At 48.9% G+C, this 16,716-nt stretch overlaps 1 protein-coding gene across 4 annotated transcripts in view; it reads left to right on the top strand.

Moving 5' to 3' along the window:
* TBCD (tubulin folding cofactor D) overlaps positions 1-16,716 on the top strand; it is a 193,168-nt gene that overhangs the window by 145,986 nt on the left and 30,466 nt on the right. The window contains exons 21-25 of one of the 4 annotated variants that reach the window (XM_063080806.1): positions 1,014-1,074; positions 2,474-2,496; positions 4,513-4,544; positions 4,895-5,024; positions 16,391-16,419. The exons of 1 other annotated variant lie outside the window; for it this stretch is intronic. In XM_063080806.1, coding sequence (XP_062936876.1) covers positions 1,014-1,074; positions 2,474-2,496; positions 4,513-4,544; positions 4,895-5,024; positions 16,391-16,419 — 275 coding nt within the window. Of the gene's footprint in view, positions 1-1,013; positions 1,075-2,473; positions 2,497-4,512; positions 4,545-4,894; positions 5,025-16,356; positions 16,420-16,716 lie in introns of all 4 variants that reach the window. 2 more of the 4 variants (XM_063080807.1, XM_063080808.1) reach the window with 2 other exon arrangements.

Consider the following 16,716-nt stretch of genomic DNA (forward strand, 5'->3'; position numbering starts at 1 on the left):
TGAGGAAAACCACATTTTAAGTCGTGTCTCGTCACTTTAGGTGATTCCCTGGGGGCAAAACCCGAGCATGATGCGGACATGGACCCCACCTCTCACCCCTAAGCCCGAGATAAGTCAGGTCGAGCTTCTCCCCAGACCCAGGGCTCAGACTCGGCCATGTTTCATTTTAAGGACATCTGCGTGGGAGTGAGTGGGCACCTGGGGGCTGAGCTGAGACTTGGCTTTTATGGCATTTCTCTCTTTGGTTATGGGAAAAGGTGCTTGGGGCAAAGGTGTGGGAAAAGGTCTGGGGGTAACCAGGCATGAGCTTCCAGGGTCTCCTCCCAGTGAAGTCACACAGGGCACATGTAATTCCCCCAGCAGTGAGTTGTGACGACACGTGGGAAGTGTTGTCTACCAGGGAAGCACGTTTGAGACCCAGTGCCCAGGGTTTTATTGGGGGCTGGTCACATAGGCATCTCTGCCTGGCACATGCCAGGATTCTGGATCCCCGGAGGAAAGCAGGTGCTCAGTGTAAACCACACGGTTTGTACAAACGTCTAGGCCCAGTGAGTCACCCTTATCAGTTGGGGCTTGTGGGAACTCTCTGAAGTCCAAGTTCCCTGACTCCAGCCGAGGGCCGGCCTTGCCAGTGGTGTTGCTGAGGACAGCAGTGAGGCCCACGGGTGAGCTCTCATCTCAGCCTCATCGGGGACTTGACTCTTCCAGAGGGCTCACATCAACGGGAACTCAGCTCTCAGCAGGGCTCCTTCCTGATCACAGGACTGTCTCTGTCCTTAGCAAACTGGCTGCGCAGGTCAAAGCTTTATGGGAGCGTCCTTACATCCACCCCCTTTGAATTGACGCTGCTTTTACCTAAAGTCAGAAATGGGGATACGACCTGCAGGGGTCTGTGAGACCCACTGGGGACTGAGCAAGATGCACTTCTTCCTGAGCCTGTGTTCTCCTCATTGTGTACCTGGGGTCAGGACTTGGTCCCCATGGCTTCAGTGGGTGTGTTTGAATTTCTGCAGACCTGTCACAGACTACCTGGACAACAAGGCAATGCAGCGCCTGAAGCAGATTCACCAGCAGGTTTGTGTGCGGCCCACCCAAGCGTGTGCCTTCCCATGAGGCGTCGCGGGACTGGGGACTATCTGCCTGGCTGCTCGGGGTCTCTCCACTTCCTCAGTCTGGTCTGAAGTCCCAGGCCACTGTGCCCCATCAGTCCTGGAGTGCATTGGACTGACCTGGTGTGATTGCTCTGGGAGTGGGTCCTCTGTGCTGGTGTCACTCTTGTGGCCAGCCACCTAGGGGTTTGTCTGGGATGGGAAGTGAGTGCAGACTCTCTTCTCACGTGGTCACAATGTCCCCAGTCTCAGATGCCCAGCGAAGAGCCAGTGCTGTTGGCGCAGGCTTCCCTCCGTGGCACCTGGTGCCCTCCTCACCTGGTGCACCCAGCTGACTCGGGTGTCTGGTCCTCGTTGCAGTGGCCTCTTCCCTGTGTGGGGAGCGGCACATAGAAGAGTGCGGAGGCCTCTGATTTCCAGCCTGCATCTGCAGCTGGGCTCTTGAGGCCCTGAAATTAAACTCAAGATGTTTTTTGCATTTCCCTAGGGAGGTGTGTGTGCTTTTCTGGGTTCTTGAGATTCTCGAAAGAGCTTGTGACTCATAGAGGTAAAGTGTGAACTGTGGACCTGAGTATCACAGGATATCAGGATCACTCATAAGGAGCTGGGTGGTTTCACTGTCTGTTCCAGTGGAGTGTCATGTCTTTCGAGATTCTCTTCTTCATATGATGATGTGCCACTTTGGTCTCAGACCCACGTCTGCCCGTGCCTCAGCTTGGTTTGTGGTTTGGCAAGAGGCAGTGGAGTCTGGCGCTCTCTGACTTGGGAGGTGCGGGTGGAAGTGCAGGGACCACGAAGGAGGCCACCCACCAGCGGGAGCCTTGGGAGAGCCGAGTGAGTCCTCTGAGCCAGGCTCCCTTTCTGTACAGTACAGGTAATGATAGAACCTACTTACCTGAGTGTTTGTGAGAGTTCAAGAATGATTTCAAGAGTTCAGTGGAATTTTTGGCCAACTGTGAACATCAGTAAATTTTAGTTGTAATGGTAATTGATGATAGTATTGTGAAGTGCTTTTAACCTCTTTTGAAGAAGAGGAAACATCAGAATCCTGTTTGGCACAGTTAGTTTCCTGCCGCAGAGGCTGTTAGACCTGCTGCTGAGTGCAGCTCAGCTCAGCCTCTGGCTGGTCCCCCTCGTCCTTCCTTTCTCTGTGCCTCGGTTGCCCTTCTGAGTGACCTCCTGGGTGGGGATTACGTGAGATGGTGTGTTGGCTCTCCTGGCTGGCCCAGCCCTCAGGGACGTTTGGCTCTGCCGTCTTCCAACTATTCTCATTTTGATACTTGTTAATATTATATACGTATTATATTATTTAAATAAGAAGTCCAAATTGCTTAAATTACTAATTTTCAATCCTTTATTTTCAGCTTTATGACCGTCAGTTATACAGGTAAGCTTTACAAAACCAAAGTTCTTTTTTTTTTTTTTAGTCTTTGAAAAAATGTATTGTCAGGGAAAGGCTGGACTAGGTTTTGAATAGCTGACTTACGGGGCTTTTATTCGATTCTTCCTTACTGTTGTGTGTTGTGTGTTCTGTGTTCTGTGTTTATTTTGTTTGAATAGGTGCTACAGCCACTTAGCTCAGTATGCAGGGACCTCAAGGGCCTAACCTAGTTGGTATTTTTAAGCTTTGTGGAGGTTCACTTGACATGTGATAGATACACTTACTCATATTAAGCCGTGGTTTGACGGGTTGGTGACCACAGATGGTTGTGTAGCCCCTGCTTCCTTCCACGCCATTGCAGCTGATCCCTCCCAGACCCTTGCCCTGTGCAGCCCCAGACCTGCCCTGTTATTAGTTTTCATTTGCTAAAATTTTGCATAGGTGGAATCACGCAATAAGGAGCCTTTGTTTGGGTCTGGTTTCTTTCAGTGAGTGTGATGTTTTTGGGATTTGTGTATGTTGTTGCATGTATTAATATGTTCCTTGTTACTGCTGAGTGGCAGTCTGTGTTGTGTGTGTACGTCGGTGTGCTGGTCCACTCACAGGTCACAGACGTTTGAGTTCTTCCCAGCTTTTGGCTCTTTGGAGTAAACCTGTGATGAGCATTGGCAGATATGTCTTGGTTTGTATGCAGAAGTGTGTTTTCATTCTTGGGTGGACGCCAGGAGCGACACTGCTGGTCACGTGGTACATGTGTATGTTTACAATACTGATGGCTTCTCCAAAGGGGCTGCGCCACTTTCCCCTGGACCCTGTTGCTCTGTGTCCCGACCAGCACTCGGCGTGACCAGCTTTGGACTCGCACTGCCCTTGTAGGTGCGTCTCTGTGTCACTGTAATTTGCATCTCCCTAGTGACAGTGACGCTGAGTGTCTTCTTGTGTGCTGACGGGGCTTTCCTGCATCTTCTTTGGTGCAGTGACTGTTCCGACCTTTTTGCTCATTAGAAAATTTGTCATCTGTCTTCATCTTTTTGAGCTGTTCACTGTTCTGGATGTGAGCTCTTTATCAGACATGGATTTGCCATGTTTTCTCCCACTCTGGGGCTGTTCTGCTCATTTTTCTAGTGGGATTTTAGTGTGACTTTTGTCGGATGGTGAGCTCCATCCTGTTCTCCGTACTGAAGGGATGAAGCCTCCCTCCCTGCCTTCAGCTTTCTTGGGTCATCCCAGACCGGAGTCGTCCCGTCTGCACATGCAGCTCAGCATCAGTCTCAGGCTCCAGGGGACCCAGGGCCCTCTCTGGCTGCTCCTCTGCTACCCGGTCTCTAACTGTGGTGGCCTCTCCCTCCTTCATCCCCACCTCCACAACTCAGCCCCCCACTCAGTGCCTGGAAACTTCCTCCAGGCAGTTCCCTGTGGTGTTGGGAGGCTCCTCCTTCTTGGGCCTCAGCCCCAGTGTCTGCACTGGCGATTCCTGTGTTTTGTCCAGGTTTCCAGCTGTCTAAGGTGGGAGGGCAGGTACACATCCTGTCACCCCATCTAGGCCACAAGCCACAGTCTGTGAATCACTTCTGTCTTCTCACCTGTCTGTCCCCCAGTGTCCCAGTATCAGTGTTGTGTGTTAGGTAGGCAGGAGGGCAGGGCAGGCAGTGCGCCCTCTCTCTGCTGTGTTTATGACAGAACCTTCGTGGATTGCTTCTTTGGCTAAATAATAACTGTCTGGTGTCCCAAATTACTTCAGTCTTTATAAAGTACGAGGTGAGCCCTGTTTGGAAGTAGTTCCTTGTGATAGTATGGTGTGGGTAATACCAGCAAGGTTTAAATCGAAAATCAGAATCACCCCAGTTAGAACAAGACACCTCCAGAAAATGATGTGGTCACATTTATTCATTTCTTTTCATAAAATGTAGTGCACGCTTTTCATGACAAATTCAACTAATTGACATCTGTTACTTGGTGAGGATATTTCATGTTTTATATAGTAGAAGATTTTAACTCTGAACGTTTTCATCCATTTTATAGGGGTCTAGGAGGAGAGCTCATGAGACAAGCAGGTAGGTCTGAAGGAGGAGGTGTAGCCCTGCATTCCAGCCATCGGGGAGACCTCGTTCCTTTACCGCTGTCAAGTTTCTGGGTGGGGATCTTTTGTGTGGCGGCTGGTCGGTGGTTTTCTTCTGTTGGAGTCGCTGCCGGGTGTGCCTGGTATGCTCAGTGTGCTCATGTTCACTCGAGGCAGCCGAGCTACCCAGCCCCAGCGCGTGTTCAGTTCCAGCGGGTTCTGATGTGTTTTTGTAGCCACACGGCTGGCGGGCTGGTGGTATAGTTGGGGTTTTGGGGTGTCACTGTCTTTTTCTCTTAACTAGAGCAATGAATAATTTTTCAGATTATATTTAAATGTTTGCAGGGAGCTCAGATGATGCCTACATAACAAATTTCCTGCAGGCTGTTCAGCTAATACTGCTGGGAAATCCAGGCTCCTGTTTGCTTTTCTGGTGGACATTAACCAGGTGCATCAGTTGGTCTTGGACACACAGGTGCATGGACAGCCCCTTGCCTGGGTGGGGGTGAGCAGGTTTGGGTGTGAAGGATGTACCCACAGCTTGCCAGGGCTTGTCTAGTGGACGGGACTGGTCAGTAACCCTCAGTTCTAGCCTCAGGCAGGCTCTGGCCTCCCCAGAGAGAGGCTGGGCTCCACGTGTCCTCCCCTCTCAGCCTGCAGCATTGGTGCCGCCTGGGAGAACTTGGGTCACAGCCTGCTGTGGTCGCAAGGGGGCTGGGGCTGGAGATTCACTGAAAAGGTGGGGCCTCTCCACATGAGGAGGCTGCATTCTGAAGGCTGGGACCACTGTTTGAGTCCTGGGCGTCCTCAGGTCCTGGCATCTTCATCCTGGCATCATCTGTGCAGTGGTCAGTGGTGGAAGTGTTGGGGCTCAGGTATCCCCACGTGGACTTAGGCACAATCTGCCTTGGAGGGCTGGAGCTGGGGTAGCGAGGGCTGTGGGATTAGGCGTTGCCAGGTGTGCAGGGGCTCCTGGGGAGTGGGGACATGGCCTCCTGGGATACAGTGGCAGTATCAGACCACATAGGCAAGTGCTGCCCCAGCCGGGGAGCTAGGAGAAGTCACAGCTTCCGCAGCAGTCTGGACAGCAGTGTTGCTGAGGGCAGGTTGGCCTGTTCCATGTCTCCTTTGCTGCCAGGAGCGGGCTAGTGTTTGCTGTTTCAGAGTAGACAGGAGAGTGGTGCATGCTCAGAGGTGCAGGAGGCCTGACGGAGGCCAGTGTGTGCGTCTGTCATGGGACACCCGCAGGGGTGGGGGGACAGGCGACCCAACAGCAGGAGGGGATTCAGATGGCTGAGGAAACCAGAGTCAGACCCCACAGTGACAACGTGGTGGCCAGTCAGGAGAGGGGAAACCGGCTGAAGCGTCTACACCTGTGAAGCTGCTGGCGATGGAGACATCTCGGGGAGCAGTCCTGGGGGGAAGTAGAGGTGACCCAGGGCTGCCCGCGTGGAGCTCAGGAATGCACAGGCTGAGCCACGTTGGGGTGAGGAGGGAAGAGCTCAGGCAGGAGGAAGCAGAGGAAAAGCCGAGCGGAGGCTCCTTACAAGTCCACGCTGGCAGCGTGCCCCCGGTTCTCAAGCTGGGGATGGCCTGTTGGGCCCCTGTGAGACCCCCCAGGGGTTTAATGTTGTCAGCAGTGAGCTATTCTATCTTGATGATTCTCTTTGTGAGTGTAAGGAGAGAAGCTTAGAACACATTTTAGTTCCGCAAAGTGTTAAAATAAAAGTCTGAGTTTGGTTTCCCAGATGTTGCTAATGAAAACGGCCAAGCCTGGGGATCCGGAGGGCTGGGTTCTGACTGATGTGGCTCCAGGGGTCCCTGCTGGTGGGGATGGCCCACGTTGCATCAGTGACCTTGCCACACTCAGCCCCTCACTGCGGGACAGTGAGGTGCGGTTGACTGCTGGGGAGGAGGTTTAGGAAAACCACTGGCCAGGTCTTCTGTGCAGACTCCTGCTGAGATCTCTTTGGTGTGTGGAGGAGGGCGGGCCAGGGGTCCAGATGCCACAGCTGGAGTGCAGTGCAATGTCTTCCATTCACACCCCTCACCCCTGACCTGATGGGGGCTTGCCCTGAGGCTCCTGATGGTCTGCAGGGACCTTTCTGCGGAGAGGTGCCAATCGCATGCTTTTGTGGTATCACCTCAGTGCTCTTACAGGCTTGATGGTGTCGCTGGAAAGTAGATTCTAGAAGCGTGGACCTCTTTCCACCCACTGACAAGTAGATCAGAGGAAGTGCCAGTTCTGCAGTTGATCCCTTTTGGCCAAGATCAGCAACCAGTTTTCTGGATGTGGACTTGGTCACTGTCCCTTGGATGCCTTCAGACCACAAGATGCAGAGGCACCACCTTTCCCGGGTGGCAGAGGGTGCCCCCAGTTGCCACCTCTCAGTGGGATGGAGGTTCTCCCCCAGGCATGTCACCAGCTCGTTATCTGTAAACCATTTCTGAATGCAGGGACTGGGCTTGTTTGGGGTGGGGTGCCGGGTGTTCTGAGGGTCTGCGCTCTGCCCCTTCCTACGCACAGCTGAGTAGCACCCTGGCTGCTGGCAAGCTGGGCTCTGCAGGGCAGCAGTTGGAGGCAGTCCTGTGACCTTCACACGACCTTTGTACGTTCTCATCTACCACAGGGTCTGTCTGCTTTTTGTGTTCCTCTGGGTGTTTGAGCAGTGAGTTTGCCCAGGAAACTTGCCTACCACAGAGGAAGGGAATGAAAAGATCGTCCGCACCCCAGCAGCTAGCAGTCGCCACTGCTGGTGCTTTAGGGATTCTTTCAGGTTAATTCTCCTTTACTTACATACTTGCATCTCATGAGGTTGGGATCCTGTCGTGTTTACTGCTTTATAATTCGCTCTTTTCACTTAATAAGTTACTGGTGGCTTTCCGTGTTTCTTCAGCTTTCCCATGGCTCCAGAGTGGCCACTGCTCAGGTGCTGTGGCCCGGCGCGTGGGCCATGGCTGACGGCGTGTTGTTACCTCTGCCTCTTACAAACAGAATTGTCAGGAGTTCACAAAAAGCATGATTTTCTCTAGGCAGGAGGTGACTGGCAAAAAGAATACGTCTACTTTCAAGCCTTTATGTAGTTGCCTTCCAGAAAGTCTGTGCCCTTGACATGCCCACCCCTGTGTGTGACATGCCCAGCCCTGCTATGGAGGGATGAAGAGGAATCATGTTTGCATTTTTGTTGGTTGCTTCTCGGTGATGTTACTTGCAAAGGCTTGAGACGAAGGGGCCATGTCCCCTGATTCCTCATCGACCTGCTATGCCCGCTGCTGGTCCCTGCCACAGCACAGAGGCTGCCAGGGTGATCGTGAAATAGAAAAACTGATGTGTTTGTCCAGAGGTGAAAATAAAGACACCGTTACTGCTGTTTTGGTGTTCGGCATTTTCATACCACCCCAGATTCTGCTGTGTTTGCCTGGAGGATGGCTGTGGTGCAGCCTGTGGGGGGTGGGGGCGGCACACAGCTCTGACTTTTCCACCCTGCTCTCTGCTCTGGAAGCTGCCTGGAAGGGGCACATAGTGGGGGGCGGGTTGTGGTGAGGGGCCTCACTGGTGGATGGGTTGTCGAGGATGTTTTTCCCTGGGTGCACTGATGGGGCACGTATCATTGGGGGGCCTGGTTGGGGGGCTTACTCTCTGCTCTCTCAGGCCCACTGGCTTCCAACTGCACCCAGGAAGGGGAGGAAGTGAGGTCAGGGTATTTACCCTCCCTGGGGGTCCCTCTAGTGCCCCTACCCCTCAACTGAGGTCACACCTGCCAGCAGCAGCCCCTCCCCATGCCTCTCCTTCTGGGTCCTTCTAACCACTTGCTCCCTTTGGGGCCTTTTCTGGCTCCTGGAGGATGTGTGACCTGCAGCCTCTGAAGCTGGCTGCTTCCCTGGTGACCTGGCTGACCCTGGTGTAAACTCAGGAGTTTCCTTCTCTTTGTTTACTTTCCTGACTTCGTAAGAAATTATTTCCCTTTCTGACTTTATTTAAGTATAAGTAGTTGAGAAGGTGAAATACTAGGGGTCTTCAAAAAGTTTGTGCAAGGGGCCGGCCCGTGGCTCACTCGGGAGAGTGTGGTGCTGATAACACCAAGGCCACGGGTTCGGATCCCTATATAGGGATGGCCAGTTCGCTCACTGGGTGAGTGTGGTGCTGACAACACCAAGCCAAGGGTTGAGATCCCCTTACCAGTCATCTTTAAGGGAAAAAAAAAAAGTTTGTGCAAAGATTTGTGTTATCTTTTGATTCTGTTTCTGCACGAATTTTTTGAAGTACCCTCGTAGTTCTGCAAAGTGTCCATGGTCTCAACTCCACAACCCCAGTCCCAGCCCCCAGTTTTTACTTCTGTGGAGTCAACCCCTTTGATAGCTTCTTTTAGCTTTCGTTCTTATTCTCTTCCATATTTCTAAGTTGCATGCTTATATTACTGTTTCTTGATATCCTTAGTTTTAGATGTGTTAATTTAAATGAGACAAAACTGAGAGCTCTTGTCAGAATGAGAAGTCTAGTAGATTCATGGGCTTCACGTGGGTGACTTGGGAAATGCCCGATGACCATCTTCTGATGGAAGCCAGAGCTCTTGTGCCCTTACCCCGCTAGTGGTGCAGGTGTGTGAGGTGCATGCTGCGTCCAGGGCCACAAATGCCCAAGGAAGGCATCCAGTCAGACTGCAGGTTCTTTGGATGTTTTTTGCACATTATGTGGCAAAAATTGCTCGAGACTTCTCAGATCCCTTTGTTCACGTGTCAGAGAAATATCATAACAAGTTGACTTCAGTTGTGATTGTCCATAGAAGTCTGTATGCCGCTCAGGAGAGTACGATGAACGTCCTTGTCATTGTGAACGTCCTCAATTTAGCCCTTGCTGTAGTTGCTGGGGAGAGGGGACATCCCCTTTGTCTCTTTCTTAGTGTCATTTCTCCGTGAGGGCTTGTGTTTCTGAGGCCAGGCTCTTGGATTTCAGATTTAGAATCATAAGAAAAGCAGCAGCAGTGAGGGAGGAGCTTTTTCAGTTAGGATGGGTTGAATTATGTTCTTTTAACCATCTCAACATTTCATTGCCTTTAGACAGCCACAGACTTTTTACCTGCTCATGCTCGGCTGGAGTGTAGGGTGGAAGAGAATCACTCCTGGCCTCTAACGCTTCCACAGGAATGCCACACTTTATTTCTGCTCTCAAGAGTCTGGAAAAGTTCTCTCTTCCCATGTGCCAAAAATGGGGAGGGAAACCAGAAGTGCTGGCGAGCTTGCTGATGTCTGCCATAGGAGGGTAAGCAGGGTAAGGTAAGCCTTCCCTCTGTGGGAGGTGAGGACTTGGGCTCTGACTGGCGGCCTCTCCCAGCACACACCTTGCCCTCCATCCCTTTGTTATCATGCTTTTAATTTTATGCACATTTAAAATCACACAGGGCATCATTTTTGTTTTAACTAGTCACAGTTCATTTAAATTTGCCCACATATTTAGCTTGTTTTCCCTTTTTATTCCTTTCTGCATTTTCGGCCTTCCAAGGGCATCATTTTCCTCTTGCCTGAAGAAACTCCAGGGTTTTCCGTGATGTGTGTCTGCTGGCAGTAATCTCTCTGATTTGTCTGTCTGAAAATGTCTTTTTCACTTTTGCTTCTAAAAGATGTTTTTGCTGGGTATAGAAATTTAGTTTGACATTTATTCTTCAGTTATTCTTAAGCACTTTAAAGATAATCTGTTGTCTTCTGGATTTTTTTCCTTTTTTGTTGGGAAGTTAGCTGCCAGTTTATTACTGTTGGAGATAATATGTTAATTTTCTATGGCTCCTTTTGAAAAGAAGTTTTATCATGATATACCTTGCACAAGTTTTCTTTGTGTTTATCTTACTTGGGGTTCTTGGGTTCATACTAGTTCCACAACCTTTAGTTTTTGTAGATGTTTTTGGTGACTTTGGAAAAATTCACAGCCATTCTCTCTTCAAATATTACTTTTATTCTCTCCTCTTCTTTTGGGACTCCTGTTATCCGTAAGTTAGACCGCTTCATGTAATTCTTTATTTCTCTTACACTCTCTTGACTCTCTTCTGTCCTTTTCTGTCTCTGGTTTAGTTTGGGTTTTTTCTTTGACCTATATTTCACTGTCTGTTGCTAATACTCTCTTCAGCTATGTCTTATTTGCTGTTAAACCCATCCGTTAAATTCTTAACTCTAGTATTTTTATCTTTCAGAGCTTTTATTTATGTTTTATGGTTTTCATATCCTTGTCATACTTTTCAGTTGTTTCTTTCACCTCCTTGAATGTATCAAGCAGGGTTTAAAATCTGTGTTTAATAATATCATGATCCAGAGCTTCTGTGGTTTCGTTACTAAAGGACTGGATATGAAAAATTATGGAAATACTTAGAGGCCTGGTAATGTTCTCCTCTCCCAGAGAGACTTTACATTTGTTTCTGACAGTCTGGGATACCCTCCATCCGCTTTCAGGATTTGAGAGGACTCAGTGCTGGGCTTTAGCCAGTTGACCTGTGTTTTGTACTTTTTTCTAGGGTGTGGGCCTTTGGGTTCAGAACCCACTGTGAGAGGTTCACTAGTTCTCTGTTGACAGCGCTGGGCTCTCACATGTTGTCTCACTGGCTCTTAGACTCTCAGGTGCTCCAGTTGTGTTCCTGGATTTCTGAAAAGCCTCTTCTGCAATCAGCAGCTGTCACCATCTGGGATCCTGTCTTCTCCCAGGTCCTCGTTAGCTCCCCAGTGACTTCAAGCACATATTTGTATCTTTTAAAAAATGTTGTCTTAGCTGGACGGTTGGTCTGAGTTATTACCTAGTCTGTTACTTTGTTCAAAAAACTTTATTTATTTGTTTGTTTGTTTGTTTGTTTATTTAATTTATTTTTTACTGGTAAGGGGATCACAACCCCTTGGCTCGGTGTGGGCTGCACCACGCTCAGCCAGTGAGTGCACCTGCCATCCCTATATAGGATCCGAACTCACGGCCTCTGTGCTCCCAGCGCTGCATTCTCCTGAGTGAGCCACAGGGCCGGCCCCAAAAAACTTTATTTTAAATAATTACACAGTTGGCCCTCTGTAGTTTCCACTTTCATGAATTCAACCAATGGCAGATCAAAAATATTTGGGGGAAAAACAATAAAAAGTAACAATAAAAAATAATACAAATACAAAACAATACAGTATAACAACTGTTTACATAGCATTTACATTGTATTAGGTATTATAAGACCCATTACATTGTATTAGGTGATTTAAAGTACACAGGAGGGGCCGGCCCCGTGGCTCACTTGGGTGAGTACGGTGCTGTTAGCACTGAGGCTGTGGGTTTGGATCCTATATAGGGATGGCTGGTGTGCTCAGCCAAGGCTGAGCGTGGGCCTGACGACAACAAGCCAAGCGTTGCAATCCCCTTACCGGTCAAAAAACAAACAAACAAACAACCCCCCCCCCCCCCAGTAAAGTACACGGGAGGATGTACTAGGTTATATGCAAATACCACACCATTTTATATCAGAGACTTGAGCATCTATGGATTTTGGCATCCATGGGAGGTCCTGGAACCAACCCCCCATGTATACTGAGGGACAACTGTAGACTCATAGGAAGTTATAAAATTAGTGATAGAACCCTGTCATCTTTCACACAGCTTCCCCAGTGGCAGAATAGTATATAATACTACAACACCAATGCTATGCTGCTGACCAGACGGCAGGCCTTACTCAGTTTTTCCAGTGTTTACATGTGTATGACTGTGCATGAGCACTGTGTGCAGACTTGTGTAGCCAGCACACAGTCAAGACATAGGCTTACTCCGTACCTGCAGAGGACCCTCCTGCTGCCCCATGTCCACATCTGCTTGCCTGTTGCCAGCAACCACTGCTCTGCTTGTTTCCTACAGCTCTGTCATTTCGAGAATGTTATAGAAATGGATTCCTGTGGAATGTGATCTTATGGGGTGGGTGTTTTCTGTAAGCATAGTGCCCCTCAAGATCCATCCAGGTGGTTCATGTGTTAGTAGTTCGTTTGTTGCTATCCCATTGTCTGGTTTCACCAAAGTTTGTTTAATAATTCACCCATCAAAGGACATTGGGGCTATTTCCAGCTTTTGCTATTATGATAAAGCTGCTGAGAGCGTTTGTGTGCAGGCTTCTGTGGGCACACCTTCTCCTTTCTCTGGGACAGATGCCTGAGAGTTCACTGCTGAGTGTAGGTGTTGTTGTGTAGAAGGCTGCCACATTATTTCCAGAGTGACCATGCCAGTGACATTCCAACAGGCAACATGTGAATGCAACTTTCTCCACATCCTCACCAGCATTTGGTATTAACACTATTTTTAAGTTTAGCTATTCTAGTAGGCATATAGCGGTATCTCATTGTGGGTTTAATTTGCATTTCCCTGATCACTAGAGATGTTGAGCATATTTTCAAGTGCTGTTTTTTGGGTTTTTTTTTTTTTTTTCCTCCTCTTTTTTAACTCGATAAAATGCATTTAAAGGTGTTTTTGCAGGGCAAGTCTCCAAGAAAATCATTTTTTAACATAGTGAGGACTTGCGTTTTCTAGTCCTTAATGCATGCCATAGAGCAACTCTGTTTCAGAGCAGAACGGTACTTTCTTAGGAGCAGGAAGATAGATTGGTGGAACAGAGCAGAGAGTCCAGAAACAGATTCTGATGCAATAATGTATGTGGGATTTGATGTGTGACAGAGATGTTGGTGAAAAGGATAGCTTATTTGAATGAATGATGCCTCAAAATGCTACTTGGAAGAAAATAAAATTATATCCCTATCTCAGCATATGCAGAACTACATGTGATTAACTAAAAACTGAAGTATAAAAAAATGCAATCATATAAATCTTCAAAGAAATTTTAGGAGACATTGTAGGATAATGTTGGTCTCTTAAAAAAACTTAATTTGGAAATTTTTTAATCTGCAGAAAAGTAAAGAGAAATAGTATAATGAGCCCCATATACCCATTCCCCAGCTTCACTGGGAAGATAAAACTCTTGTTTTATCTGTACCCTTCAACATATTCTTTCCAGTCCCCAATCCCGGAATTTTAAAGCAGATCCTGAATATCAGGTCATAACAAGCCCTCACTGGATATTTTTATCTGGTAAGAACTGTTTCTCTGTTTTTTTGGTTTCGTTTTGTTTGGGGCTCTTGGTTTATACCACCTCGCAGAATTAACAATAGTTCCACATGTTTGTCTACATATGGAAGACTATATACCATGTATAAAGTTAGACAAAATATAGATTTAGGAAAAAATACCTGTACTGCAGTTGAGAGATAAAAAAAGTTATTGTATATAGGGTTCAAAGGCTTCTTAAAACTTCCAGTAAAGAAAGGTAAGCAAACCAACAGAGAACTGGGTAGACCCAGCGTAAGAGCAAACCCGAATGGCCTGTCAGTTGAAGAGTGAGAGAAGTGCTAATTAATGTAGCAAGGAGAGGACAGTTCCCATTTTTCAGGTTGGCTGCAATTAAAGCTGGTCCCTGCTGCTGACAGACATGGGGTAGGGATTCTCTCTCTTGGAATACGAATCATAGTCCTTTTAGATGGCCAGCTGGCAGTGTCTGTTATGATTAGAAGTGTGTGTGTCTGTATTGCTGTGCCACTCCTGATGGCCTACACCCCAGAAATACAGCCATGCTTGTGGTCCCCTTGTTTACAGTGACAAGAAACCGGAAGGAAAGTTTAGTCCATCAAGAGAAATATTGAGTAAATTGCTTTGTATCCATATTATAGAACATTACACATCTGTTAAAAAGAGCCCATGAGATTTCTGCTAGTTGGTTTTATTGTTAGATAAAAACAAGGTGGAGTGACCGTGGGAATCCCTTATTCTGTCCAGACACCCTGTCCCTGCACCCTAGCCTCGTGGCTGGAGGACCTCATTTCTGGTCACGGGCAGTATGAGCTGTGAGCAGTGACGGTGTCACTCTCAGTCTGGAGCGTTTGAGGTGACCACTGCCTGCCACCTGGTCCCCGAGAGACAGAGATGTGCTACTGGTATGTGATGGAACTGCAGCAGCGCCAGAGGGCAGCGTTGGTTGAGCAGGCACCAAGATGTCCGGTTTTCCTGCAGCCCAGCCCAGCCCAGCAGGTGAGCTGTGCGAGTTCTCTTGCTGCGGCTCTCCAAGCAGAAGGATCGGAAGCTCGTGAGTGGCCACTCTTGGTTGCCAGGATCCGGGCTGGAGGGGGACGAGAGGTTAGGTTACAAAGAAGGGGTGGGGATAGAGAACCCAAGAGAAAGAGGGTGTCCACGTAGAAGAGCATTACATTTTCTCATTTACATAGTTATCTACCCGTGTGGGGTACACATTGAAGGATGACCAAAATGTCAATGGTAATTTTTTCTATCTTGCACTTTTCTGTAGTGTTTAAGCAAATACAAATGGTTGATATAATCAAGCGGAAGACCACTAAAACTTTTTATTTTAGTGTAGCAAAAATGAAGGGTGTGGGGGCCAGTTGTGTGCGGTCATTTTGGGGAGAGGGGCAAGGTCTGCAGGAAGCACACAGGTTTGCTGTAGGTACCGAGCGCCTGCCTAAGGTGATCACGGTTTAAAAGTAAGCCAAGGTTGGCTGTGTTCCATGTGCTCCGTATCCTGGTGAGAGGGAGAGGAAGCCTCTGCTATTGTAAGCACTGGGTTCTGAGGGTTTTTTGTGACTGCAGCATAACTCAGCCCAGCTGGCTGCTGTATGATCCCATTTTTATAAGAAACAGCGACATCCCCAACCTCTCTGTGTACTTTATCTGTTATGTGATTCTGTGAGCAGAGAAAAGCAGGGCGGAGTGGCGTCTGCTGGACCGCGTGCTTAGGGAGAAAGTCCCTGTGTGTGTCTGAGGCCGGTGGACAGTGTGGTGGGGCAAGGGTAGGTCCCTGGATCGTATTTGCAAGAAATGATTCCCGCCATGGGTGTGGCTGGCCTCTCACTCTCCTCACGCTTGGGGAGTCTCCCGTCAGACTCCCCACACAGACAGGCCAGGTCCTTCCTCTGTGAGGCTGCCAAATGGAAGCTCAGGGGGCGTTTGTACTTGGTCCGCATTTTTAGTTGTTCTTCCTGGGGCTGATTGGTGCACATAATCTCGCCCTCCATATTCCTACCCACAGACGTGGTAATCATTTATTTACTTATTTAACAAATTGACACTACAGTATTCACAGGAGATCATAAGTTTACTGGAGTGTTAAGCCCCACAGCTAGTCCAGGGACCACCCCCTGAAGGTGATAAGGTATCACCTTCTGTTTGCTGACAGCTGAGAGCCTGCAGCTGGTGCTCTTGGTTTAACCTTGTGCCCTCCCCCCGCTGGGCCCCCAGGTGCTCGCCTGTCCTATACCTGTGGACTGCTGAGTGCTCGCCTCTGACAAGAGCACTTCCTCTGTCTTTGGAGACACCTTTCCTCCCCTGTGTGCTGGCGCTCTGTGGTCCTTTTCTCAAGTGGGGTCCAGTGCTCTGCCACAGCTACTGGTCCCATGAGGTGCTCAGGGCCTCGCTGGCCTGACTCCCCTGAATCATGCAGTCGTGCGAGACTCACGTCCCTGGGATCTGTGTTGGGGTCAAGGAGATGTGTAGCCTCCTCGTGGAGCTCTCTGGATGGGCTGGGTTCTCTGAAGTGCACGGTCCCATCACTGCAGGTGGGGTCCTGCAGCTTCTCTGCACCTGGCTGGGTATGGGGCATGTTCTTCTGGTTGCTTAGCTGCGGCAGTACCTTGAGATGGTCCTGGCCCGGGCTGGTGGGCGGGGACGGAGCTGAGTGCCGCGGAGCACAGCAGGGTCAAGGGGCTGTGATAGCACTTTTGGAGAAATGATGATGCTTTGTCCTGTTTCCTAGTGTGCACTTTAATAGAAAATTTGTCACGTTCCAGAATGCCCTTCAAAGGTGATGCCGTAATCAGTAAGTGCTTTTCTTCTTAACAACTCACATAACACCTTTTCTTCCAGAGCTATTTCAAATTAAAAAGTAAAAATGAACCTGTTGGGGTGGATGATAAAGGATTACAGCTTAAAGGTTCATGAGGTTCATGATACTAGAGTATCTGGTCTTGAAATTGCTGCATAAACCTGTTGTGAATATAGAGCACCCCCACCCTGCCGCCCCCAGAAGGCAGCCTCCCTGTCCCTTCCTCAGCGTGCCTCGTCATGGCTCTGCCTGTTGCTGCTGTGCCTGGTGCCGGCATTCTTGGTCAGTCCT

The sequence above is a fragment of the Cynocephalus volans genome, chromosome 16 (genome assembly GCF_027409185.1).
Source record: "Cynocephalus volans isolate mCynVol1 chromosome 16, mCynVol1.pri, whole genome shotgun sequence".
Classification (NCBI taxonomy): domain Eukaryota; kingdom Metazoa; phylum Chordata; class Mammalia; order Dermoptera; family Cynocephalidae; genus Cynocephalus; species Cynocephalus volans.